Source organism: Mchenga conophoros, linkage group LG10, assembly GCF_057382185.1.
Source record: "Mchenga conophoros isolate Kocher_MC1m ecotype Shallow Benthic linkage group LG10, M_conophoros_male_GT1.1, whole genome shotgun sequence".
NCBI lineage: Eukaryota > Metazoa > Chordata > Actinopteri > Cichliformes > Cichlidae > Mchenga > Mchenga conophoros.
The window spans coordinates 8,799,682-8,811,974 of record NC_140535.1 but is presented as its reverse complement, the minus strand read 5'-3'; the positions used below and the strand labels follow the sequence as shown (position 1 = coordinate 8,811,974).

At 39.4% G+C, this 12,293-nt stretch overlaps 1 protein-coding gene across 1 annotated transcript; it reads right to left on the bottom strand.

Moving 5' to 3' along the window:
- Positions 1–266: 266 nt before the first annotated feature.
- Positions 267–7,035, bottom strand: ca4a (carbonic anhydrase 4a). The gene is made up of 8 exons (XM_085288383.1): positions 6,827–7,035; positions 3,935–3,979; positions 3,168–3,332; positions 2,934–3,079; positions 2,725–2,817; positions 2,562–2,628; positions 2,298–2,461; positions 267–1,962 (listed from the first exon to the last, which is right to left on the bottom strand). The coding sequence occupies exons 1-8, from the start codon at positions 6,960–6,962 to the stop codon at positions 1,783–1,785; spliced, it is 996 nt and encodes a 331-aa protein (XP_085144509.1). The 5' UTR covers positions 6,963–7,035; the 3' UTR covers positions 267–1,782.
- Positions 7,036–12,293: the final 5,258 nt, after the last annotated feature.

The following is a 12,293-nucleotide window of genomic DNA, read 5'->3' as shown; positions in this document are numbered from 1 at the left end:
CAAGAACGAGTCAATTAGAAAAGGATTAAGAGATGAGAAACTCTTCTCTTCCAGAGAGTCTGAGACTCTCTGGACAGACCGAAGGGTTATCAGTCAGCAAACCGAGAAGCCCGTCTGTGTGTCTGAGCCAGCAGACAAACAACAAAGCCAAAAAAGTGTATTCTCATATCAGCTTTCACAGCGCAGCCAGACCCAGAACAGACACTAATTTTGATCAGTGGGTCAAATAGCTTGAATTGTGCCCATGCAAGCAGAAGACACAGTCATTAAAAAGGCATTTAGGTATTTTATTGTTCAGCTGGAACACATTCTCCATATCATTTGAAGAACTACAACCTGACAGTCTCATACACTTGAACATCACAAGTAAACTCTATAAGTCATGAACAGGTTGATGCTTTGCATTCAGCACTATTCTTGGAATACATAAATATCAATTGCAGTCTCATATCATTATACACATTCATTACATATATAAATACATCAGTGTACAGCATAGAAATATAACGTGAAGCCTTGTGAAACAATGGAAAATATACAGATTCCTTTTCCTAGGTCATCACAATAAATCTTCCTGGAAAATTGCACAGAATACATAATAAGCCCTCCCAAACAAATCAGTGGGGTGTAATTCACAGTCGATAACATTCAGTGCCTTCCAGAGCCCGTACTACAAGCCATGAACACAGTTCTATGTTGTCATGATTACGTAGCTTACTGAACTTTATGTGTCAAAAACTGGAAAAAAAAAACCAACAAACAAAAACAAACAGATTGACTGAGGTGTTTGCATGTAAATTTGGCAAGCTCTGTTTTGTGCATGTATCTCGTAATAAACATGCAGATTCATGCTAATCGTGTTTGAAATGCAAAAAATTAATAATGCTGGTTTGACAAGATATGCTGGTCTGTTCTCCAAAGTATAACTGTGTCCTTGAGCTACAGACACTCTCAGCCATTTTGTGACCTGCAATTAGTATCGCTGCACCTTCATCTTTCCCTCTGGTGTAAGTTGCCATGGGGTGGGAGGAGAAGGTTTGCAGCTGCTCTAAGGTCAGGCTGTAGTTGTCCCTCGTAAATGTTTTCAACGCTGGATTCTGGCGGGAAAAAGGCTTGACCTTAAACCCTCCCACCCTTTACCATACCACCTGCTAGCTGAGTGGCTGCGAGTGAGTCACCTGACAGCCCTGCGGTGTGCGCCTGGACCATGAAAGAATGACCAAGCTGCTGACTCCTTTGACCATCGCCTTGGAAATGCAGCTTAGTTTAATGACTCAGTTCTGCTATTTATAACTTTATGCTCCACTAAGAATAGCACACCACGTGCCAGTTTACAGGCTGACAATGGCACTCAGAGTGTAAACTCTCTGGGACTCACTCTGACATTAGGAAAAACAAAATTTGCCTGACACTTGACAAAGTGTAATGAATTATAAAGTGTATGTTTAGGAGGATGATTTGGAATCTTAGTGAATGCCTAAACGTGTGCTCTGAAACCAGTTCTTATGACACATTCATAATGCTGAAATAACACCTACTGCTTCACTACACATGCATGAGTGCTTTAATAAACCCTTACAGCACCTTTCGTAAGGCATTACTAAAACGCCTTTGTCATTTGTGTCATAAGGGGGGGAACACCAGGTGAGTCATGCCTGCACTACGATATGATCCGTCATCTTTGCAAACATGTGATGAAGAGGTTACAAATTCGGGTTTGACTGATTGATTGGTGTGGAACTTTTTGTGTTTATGGATGTTGCAGTGCAGCATGGGATACCTCTAATTGGGTTCGGACAGTCCCAAGGCTATGGCAATGGTGGCGAGGAGGATGGCAGAGTTGGCGAGGATCACTGCACTTCCTGAGCGGTACACCTTCCGGCCATTGAGGGGCTGAACAGGTCTGAAATTCCCAGTCATCTGCTTGCCATCCTTAAACTGGAGTTTAGAGAAAGCTTGGAGCTGGGGGAGCAGAATATTAACATGAGTGTTAGGCTCCAGGTTGTGGAAAAAGATCATAAAGGAGTGCAATTACAGTAATGTTTCTGAACATGCAAAAAAAAGGTTGGAAAGTATTTGTACTCTAGCAGAGCCTTTTTATGTTTACTCCTGCAGTTCTGAGAGATGTGTACCTGTGTGTGTACCTGTGTAGCTCACACTTATCATTACCAGCAAGTTTGCAGATTCAGAAGTTATATTGAAAACTACTATATGAAAACACTAAAGTTTAACCATGTAACATTAAAAATTAAGGCTTAAGGCTGAAATATATATTTAAATTGAGGTGCATTCTTGACCTGTTCTATGCTCAAAGGAATGGGGTTCTCAAACAGAGTCCAAATCACAGACTCTGTACACCCCGGGGTGGTCAGAGAGCCTTTATAACGGTAGTAAGCCGTTAGATTTTTCTCAGACGGGATCAGCTGTGCCAGGGAGATTGAAGACAGAGACGTATTGCTATCTGAAAACAAAACAAAACAAAGCAAAACTCCACAGTGGAAACAGATAGCCAAAGCTACACAGCCATGAGTCTGATTGTTTGAACATAAACTAGTACCTACTTGTTGCTTGGATGTTTTGCAGAGTACTGATGATGCGTTCATACTTCCGGTTACTGCTACTAGACAGCTGAAAATTGAAATAGCCGCATTTTAGTACATTTACTTTTCATACTTAGGTCTGGAATAGTTTTTGCATCTGAGGTGAAAAATTTAAAAAGGGGACCTCATAGAAAAATCCAAGAACTGCAACTCCCTCTGTATCACTCAGTGCTGTTGTCAAATCAGAGTAAGCTTTCTTCATGTGAACAATGTGCAGCTGTAGACAAAATATTTGTGCTGTCATTCAATAATGATAAGTCACCATGAGTACTTCTGAGTACTTCTGTAGTTCAGAACAGTAACAGTTCAGGCTGTTGGACCAAGTTTAAATACCTCCATGGGATACTGTTCCCCGTCAATAGTGTGTTCGGAGCCAGGCCCTCCATTGGCTCCCCAGTGCAGGTGGAACTGCACAGCCATATACTCATCAGGCAGGTCTCCATGTGATATAGTAGATACAGTAGGAATCTGGACCTGAGCTGGAACAGACAACACAACAAGCATGAAGACCGTACACAACAGCTTCAAAACGTTGCCGAGTTAAATTTTAATGGAAAATAAGCTCACCGGAGTGGCCATTGTTTATGATTGTGCTTGTGAAGATCTCCTGGTAATTCTGAAACTTAAGAGGAGTCAGGCGATCATCTTTGAAAGTCTTTCTGGTGACAATGTTAATGGGCGACTGTTTTTGTCCTCCACATGCTGAGTTTACATGGGTCCACTTCTCTGGTACTAAATCACAAAAAACACCAAACAACCATTTTTGAATGATTATTTTCAGTCTGGAGGAGTTTGTAGCACTTGAAACTCCACTTTTTTCTAGTCACTAATATACTTAATAATCTTCCTGTTCAAGAAGAAAGTAGAAAGTGGCCAAATATCTAGTTTACTAAAAGGAGTCATTGATTAAATTAAACACATGCATGGAGTACCACAAGGCTCAATGCTTGGTCCTTTAGAGTTTTCCATCTACATGCTGCCTTCAGACTAAATATTTCAGCAGCATGATATCAGGTTGTGTTTTGCTATTTCTCTTTTAGTTTCAGCAGTGTGTTGTAACAGCATGTTTCCTCGTGCAGGTCTTAAAAACTGCTTTTCACTAATTGCAGCATTTCAATAGGTTATTAGAAAGCTAACTTGTCAATCTATCCATAAAACTACAACAGCACTACATATAACAACAACTGTAGCATTCTCATTGGCTTGTGTACATTTTAATATTTTAGTAGGCCATATATAGCACTGCACTGCACTGCATTCCTCACTAGCTACCCCATCTAGGGATGACTGCGTCAATGATTCCATCAGAAATTCTTACCATCAGAAATGCTTACCATTGCACTGATGACCACAGGTAAACTGGGACTGATAGCACCAGTCTGAAAAAAAGTAAAAGCTTTACTGATAAAATGCATTTGCATGCTAAAAGGCACAGGTTTGATGCTTGTGACAGTGTGACAGAAGCATTAACCCTAGTTGACACATTCTGTTGCGAGAGCAGACTAGGATGTTTCCTCTTGCCATGTATTGTAGAAAGCCTCATTGATTTATCAATAGTTAATTTTTCTCTAAAAGCAAATAGTGGATTGTTCTCCTATTGGATTAAGATAGCTTTTATCCATGGCCACACAAAACCCCCTAATAGTCTGGAATTGTCTTCTTATTTACCAAAAGAAAAAAAAACAGTCAGTGTTCGTGCTTTATCTTTCTGTGCTATTGGAATAAACTTGGAGCCAATTTCTTGTATCAACAAGCTCCCATTCTGACTTGTTTGTCTGAATATTTATTAAAATTTCACAATCGGTTTGTATGTTTCCACCGCTTACTCTAAAACAAATATCTGCAGCTACCCAAAATATCAAACATTTATAAAAATATAAAAGAAAAAATATGAAAAACACATATGCCATTGAAAATTATGGGAAGGGTCTCCTGATCTATATTTGAACTGTATCGGTTCTTCTCAGTGTGTGTGTGAAGGAAGTCAAAGCTTGGCAACTTTGCTATGTTGGCAAGCCTTTTCCTTCTGCTCCATCGTGATAATGGCTACTGGAAATAGACAAGGCAGGGGGAAAGCATTTGAGGGGGTACAATCAACCACTACACTGCCTCTAGTACATACATACATGTCCAAGTCTTGTTTGTTTGATTTTTTTGTAAAAATTGTAATTATTATTTTCTCTTGTAGCAGAATTTGCATGTGAGTGTGTGTGAGTGTGGGGGGGGGGGGGGGGGGGGGGGAGACATATAATAGTGCAGAAATTTCTAATTAAGCTTAGTGTCTTTGATGCTGAACATAATAAAAGATTATGATTAATTGTAAGCCTTGACTGAGTGTTGCTGGCCTGAATGCGGATGCTGCAGCTGTATGAGTCCCACAGAGACAAGCTGAACCAACTGCTTCCTGTAGCTGTGAGATGCAGAGAACGTACTAGTTTCTTTTCACTGAATTCTGTTAAATCCAGAATTGAATTTCAAATCCCCCCCCCCCCCCATCACCATTATATATATAGATTGAATGGACCATTAAAGGGTAATGTTATTTAAACCACTCCAAGTACATTTGTATTACTTTTTTAAATGTCACTTTTACGTAATATTTTCAAGTTGTAATTTTACAGATCGCTATTTGTCGTTTTGCTTGACCAAATAGGCCTACTGGCGAAACCAAGAAACTTCCTCCATTAACGGAATATCTAATTTTATGGCCGGCTCTCGCTCCTTCATATTTTGGCCAATCAGATTTCGGTCCGCACAATTCTCCACCAATCGGCGTTCGGCTTTGATCTTCGTGTGACGCGGAGACAGAGAGAGTAAACAATATGAATGATTTTCTAAAAGCCTGAAAGCTGTGCCAAGAGGGAAAACTGAGGAAACCGTCAAATAGAAAACAAAAGGCAGTGAAATGATAAACTAATTAGTCGTCTCACAGTGACATGTGAACACAGGCAGACGGAGACGAGCTTTTATGACACTGTGCTATATGTAAGCGTGTCATAGAGACAAACAGACAAATACACTTATAACGCATTTCAGATTTTACCCACTCGTGCCAAAACGGCTCAAGATTTAGAAGGGGGGTTTTTTTGTCTCTTATTATTGGATACAGAAAAGAAATGTGGTCCAGGCTTCCAGCGCGCCGGTCTATGGGACACTGACGTGGACAGCTATCACAAATAAGACCCTGCAGCTTTCAGAGCTGCTCCATGCAACATGGAATAAATGCACGGACACAAAGAGATTTCTCACCGACAGGTTCTGATTATAGAGGCGCATTTATAAGCGATCATTCATATCAGTTCACATGCGTCTGTCTGCTGCTTATTTTAAGAATCGCAGATGTCCCTTTAGTATCCAAACACTGGATCTGAAGACACATTTCATCCTTTTTTCTTTTCTTTTTTTAAATAAACATAAAAATGTTTGGGTTTTAAACACGTGTGAGCCGGCTCTCAGCGGTAATCCGCGCCTCGTTATCCACTGCTGTGAATTTGGAGACACTGGTGCTGCTCGTGGCGCGCTTCTCTGGGGCAACTGGGACGCAAACGTCTATCACTGGCTCGGCCTGGTTCCGAGCAGGTGCACGAGAGAGAGAGCGCAAGAGAGAGGTGTCCGAAACACAGAGCCCCAGAGGGAATGTGGGCTCTGCCTGTTTTTGACTCAGAATCAGCTGATGCAGGATCTCTGTATCCTTCCCTGCCCTTCAACATTCAGTTCAGCGGTGTAAATATCAAGGTGCGGATTGGATGAGCCTGACACACACACACCAACACTGCCGCTGCTACCGAGGCGTGATGGACAGGACAGGTGGAGCGCTTCACGTAGAGGGGCATTTGGTACTGCGGAAATGTTCGCTTTTTATTTATTTTTATTTATTTATTTATTTATTTATTTACATTTTTAGCCAGTATATATAAACTTATTTAACTGAACATCGTGTCTGGCATGACAAATTAAAAAGGAGAGTTCATTTGTAATTAGAACGACTGAAAGACAAAAACGGCCATACAATAACGGAAAAATAAATAAATCGCCAATCTTATACATATATATATATATATATATATATATATATATATATATATATATATATATATATATATATATATATGTATAATTTTTTAAGGACTGGAAGAGTGGCAGGATTTTTTTTTAGTGTAAGAACTAAAAATAAAGACAGGCAGTTGCTTCAAATGATCTCGAGCTGTGAATGGAAGCAGACTTACCTCCTGATCCTGTGCAGACTGTCCAAAAGGATGCCAGGAGAACCGGCAGGATGAGCTGCTGCATTTTGGAGCGTCTCCGACTCGACACAGAAGGCAACGCAGCGACTTGGTTTTTTTTTCCCCAATGTGATGGCATTCTTGAGGGGGTTTTGTACTTATCTATCACCAAACCACGACAGGGAAGAAAGTGTGGCCCCTCCCCCTTCGGGCATCGCCTCTGATAAAGCACCGAAAGAAGGTATGATGAGAAAGGGCCAGTATCACTGCAACACGTTGTTGTTTACATTAATATCACGCTCCTGGACTGAGGTTTCTGTGGAAATAGGGGAAATCAGCTAGAGTTAATCAACATTGTTTTTTGTTGAGGTAGCTCAAGGTGGCCTTCGGGTGATTAAATAATGGTGGGAGGTTCTTAAAAGTACACTGAACTCTCATTTCTCCTTGTCCCTTTTACATATAAGGTTAGACAAATCCCCATGCAGTTACACACATTGTGTATCAGGTTAATGCAGCTCCTGACAGAAGCTGTAGGACACTTACACTCATGACAGTGCAGTATTTAAACCCTTTGCCTGAGTGAATGCATGTGGCAGAAAACTTAGAAAGGGCTGTGTATTTTACACAGTTTGAGGTTTCAACCTGAGCTATAATAAGTCTGTATTTATTATATTTATATTCAAATTTTTCAGCGCATTAGGCTGATCCCACTGAAACTTTTTGATCCCTCAGTAATTACAGCTTAAAATTATGTGTCCTGTTTGGGTTTCAGTATCAAAAATCAGCTTTTAAAGCTATTTTTCTCACACATGCGGGCTGTTTTCTGCTCAGATCATTGTTTCGCATTCATTAAGGACTACACAGCAATGTATGCAAGAAATATGATGTGCATGCACACCCATGCATGGGTTATAAAATATCATATCTCCCAGGCTAATTTACTTTGAAAATGTGTGTGAGGAATAACACAACAGGACACTTTATCCTACAGAATTAATCTCACCCCAGACCAAAGACTGCACGTGCCCCGTTCAACCTCTGCCTGACCTCCACTCATTGCCAATAAAAGGAGCTCCTATACACAGAGGCACAGCTGAGGTGTGAGCTCACTGCTGTCTCCAACAGTGGCCAGTCTGTGTAAACTCTATAAATAGTGTGGAGCCCTGATCTACTTTGCAGGAGCTGCTACCTGGTACACGGATGAAAGCTGGATCAAAATAAAAACACACTGAACACACAAATCATGTGAAGAGCAACACTGGGGTCAGTCAGGAGGTCGTGAGTGGAGAAGTGCGACCTTCTTGGACCATGCAGTGGACATGTAAGATGGTGGGAACCCAGCAAAACCACACACCAACAGAAAGCAGAAAAGAAGCAGAATGGAAACACATTTTAATCATTACACTGCAATAGTTGTTGAAAGCTTGGAAGGATCTTCAGTAAATACATTTCTCTGTGCACTGCTGGGGCAGAAGCTCATGGACCCTACCCAGGCTTAAAAGCAGAGCAATGTCTTGCATGCAGTTCAATGCGCATAACAGCTGAAGGGATGCTCTTCTGAAGGAAACACAGGGATGGAGAAGAGTAAATGTTTGAAAGAGGCGGAGGGGAAAAAAAGACGTGGTTTATGAAACCACTATCAGCCCATTACAATGCAGCCCTGACACATTTACCAGTACAGATTAGTATCTACTCAACTTGGTGCACGTGACCCTAACCATTCACTTCATGGCTGGGAGGGTAAGTAACTCACTTGTAACTTTATAGACTGAGAAGTTAATAAGCTCACAAAAGCTTCGAAACTTGGGCGTGCCCAGCAGCCATCAAACCTCAACAGGTTTGTTGGATGAAAGGTGAAACGTCTCTGAGAAACCCAGCTGCTGTCATTTCTACTCTCAGAGATACCAAGAATATGTGCTTCATTCATGGGCGCTGGTCACTAAAATTGAAATGGATTCCTCTCAGAGTATTTCTAAACATATGAAATTAAAAAATGTTTTACGAAAACTTGCAACAATGTTAAACAGCAAACAGAAGAGAGGTATGGAGAACATTCATCCTCTTAAAATTTGTTAACACAAACAAGGCAGAATGGATTTTTACAGGGGGAAGAAGAAACAACATCAGGCAGAACAAAGATAAAAAGTTGGGAACAAAATAACTGATGAGGGTTTAAAATGCATTTTCTATGAAATTTCATGACGCTTGCCGGGTTCTTCCTTTGGAGGGATTTTGCTTGGAAAATAAATGTACACTAAAAACTATTTCTAATAATGGTAAGAGCTTAAATTCTCAATGATGGAGAAACTATAGGAAAAACAGACCAAAGTGCCTACATAAATTTTACAGAAGAGGTGTTTTAAAAATCTGTATTTAAAGGAGGGACATACTGACATTTATTTATTTATTCAGAATTTTAAGAATAACAGCTTTAAAGCAAATAACACAAATAACAAATAACACCTAAAGGTAATGAAACTGAGAAATATGACACAACAAGTACAATGTATAGAAGGGAATCGCCCGCAAAATCTATGGAAGATCTAGTTGAGACAAATAGACAGTTAAAATTGACCTTTAATGTGCCTTTTTTGATTTCTTTTTCTTTCTTCTCTAACAGCCTGTTGAATGCCAAAGCATCAAAATCTGAGTTAAGTCTGGACTCTTTGCTTGTTTGTTTGGATGTGGACTTGCTGCTGTGTTTCATTTCTTGCTGGATAACTTAAAGGCACTTGAGCTTCAGGGCATGAGCTGATGGCCGGACATTCTCCTTCAGGATTTTCTGATATAGCGCAGAATTCATGGTTCCATCAATTACAGCAGGCTATTGTACTTTCTACCACCACATTTTCTCTGTAAAGTAGGTTCAGCATGACATGTTTGACTATATTATTCAAAACTGTGTGATTATTGGTATGAATAAAAGCTTGAACATGTTAAAGTGGAAACTTCAATACATTTGTTCTTGGTGCAGTTCACAACAGTTAGTTCAAAGTTTTGTGAGGAAAAAAGCCCAAATTTCTTTTCTGCTTTCTCACAGAATAGATTGAGCTGTCAACTTAATTTACATTCACTAAGTTGGACCCTAGAATAACCTGAGCCTGCATTATTCATCATGCTGAGCAGGTACACTGAAGGACATTGCCAAGAGTCCCTGCTAAAAAGCGTCAAAGAACCTGAATTGATGTTTCTTAGAAACGTTGACACCAGCAGCTCATCTGAAAACAGTGCTTTGGTATGGTGTATGAAGGACCTGCTTCATACACATCTTTGTGGTGTGAAGACACAAAACATAATAAGTAGCAAACAATGAAGCCTGCTTCTACAAAAGAAATGACTGTTTCATGTGATAAAGATGAATTTTAGTAACTCTTGAAAGTGGGGAAAGTGAGTAAATCTTTAACAGTGAAATTGTGCAATGAGCCTCTCTCTTAATTGGGTCAAAGTTGCTGCTGAAAACAGACACAACTCTGTTTTTCGCGGAGAAAAAACGCCATCTAGTGGACAAATGCAAAAAAGCGCTTTCAGCACTGAAAGAAGATCCATTCAAATCCATTAATCTTCTTTACTTCGAAAGCTTTTGCTGAATGACACCCTGCAAAGTGTGCATTATATTTCTTGTTATCATTATTAGTAGTATACTCCTTTAGATTTTTTAAGGCCACCACTACTTTTATTAATTCACTTATTCAGTTTTTCAAATAAAAAAAAAAAAAATGTATTGCAACCTGAAACTGGCTTTTTCCTGTAGATTCAGCTAAAGAAATGGGAACTAACAGGAATGTGTTTTTGCAACAGGCCATCAGTATCAAAGCACTCAACGGTGCTATATGAAATAAGTTCTTTGCCAAGTTGGGTATTTTGTGTTGACAGAACACTGATTCATCCTTTAAGGCCTTTTTAGTGTGTGAATGATTCCTGGGTTAGTGCTAATTGGCTTAAACAAACAAACATTTCTCTGGAAATGTTCAGGTACCGATGATCAGGACTGGACTAAAAATAAGTGACAAAACAGCCCATGTCCAGAGAAAACCTCTGGAAGACCTTCAGAAAGACTGAAGAACTATTCAACAACAGCAGTTTAAACATTATAAAAAAGTCTGGCTGCTAATATAAAGAAACAAAATGTAAAGAAAAGAGTGGTGGATCAAAACTTTGTGTGGTGTCCTTGTGGCAGCAGAGATACATCAGTGATACATAACCATTGTTTGGTAACCTTTTCGCCACAGCTTCAAAAGATAAGATAAGATAAGATAAGATAACCTTTATTAGTCCCACACGTGGGAAATTTGTTTTGTCACAGCAGGAAGTGGACAGTGCAAAAGTTATGAGGCAAAAATTAGAATACAATAAGAATAAATACAGTACACAACTGTACAGAATAGAATAAAATACTATATACAGTAGAATAAAATAAAATAAATATACAATAAGATAAAAATAGAATACAAATACAAATACTATATACAACTGAGTAAAAATACAACGATGACAGAAAGGATTATTGCACTTAGTATTATTGCATATGTATGGATGTGTCCATTTTTCAGCCAATCACAGAGCAAGCCTTCCTGATCAGTCTGGTGTCACCAACTCCAGTGACACTCCCCAAGCAGATCACAAAAAAGTACACTCTGCTCACCAAAACAGACACTCTGTGATAGGCCCCCTGGGAGCACATGCCTTTTTGACTGATCTTGATAGGACTCATTTCATAGTATAACTTAGTAGTTATACTATGAAATGAGTCCTATCAAGATCAGCCCTACTACCATCTCGAATTCAAGGTCAAATTCCGTGCAATGAGGACATCAGAGACAGGCCACGGAGTTCCCAGCCTCCTCCTTAGTGTTAAATCATGACCTCTGAGCTTAACTGAGGAAAGTGAGGACTGCAGTATCTTTAGATGTTTAGAGGTTCTTTTGTGACCTCCTGGATGAGTCGTTGATGTGTTCTTGGAGTAATTTTGGTAGGCCGCCTACTCCTTGGTAGGTTCACCACTGTTCCAAGTTTTCTCCACTTGTGAATAATGGCTCACTGGAGTCTCAAAGGCTTAAAAAGTATAACTCTTTCCAGAGCGACAGATGTCAGTGACTTTGTTTCTGTGGCAGTAGTCTTTAGATCATACCATGATGTGCTGCTTTTTGAGCTCTTCACTTTGTCAGACAGGTCCCATTAAAAAAAACAACAACAACAACAAAAGCAAACAAACTGCATTTTGTATTTACTCAGGTCATCTTTATTTAATATTAAAATTGCAAAAAAACAAAAAACAAAAAAAAACCCAAACCAAAAAAAAAAAAAAAAAAAAAAAAAAAAGCAAAAAAGAAAAGAAAAGAAATCAAGAAGGGGGCAAATAATTTTTCACAACACTATAGAGGTGATTTAAATACTTATAGACAAAAGAAAATGAGATGCATACTGTAAAAGAAAAAACAAAATACAGGAAACCAGATCCATGATATAATCC

Coding starts and splice junctions, on each gene's coding strand:
- ca4a (XM_085288383.1), bottom strand. CDS start 6,962: ATGCCATCACATTGGGGAAAAAAAAACCAAGTCGCTGCGTTGCCTTCT. Junction 3,080..3,167: donor CATAAACAATGGCCACTCCG/GTGAGCTTATTT, acceptor TGTCTGTTCCAG/CTCAGGTCCAGATTCCTACT. Junction 1,963..2,297: donor TTCCTTTGAGCATAGAACAG/GTCAAGAATGCA, acceptor CTGCTCCCCCAG/CTCCAAGCTTTCTCTAAACT.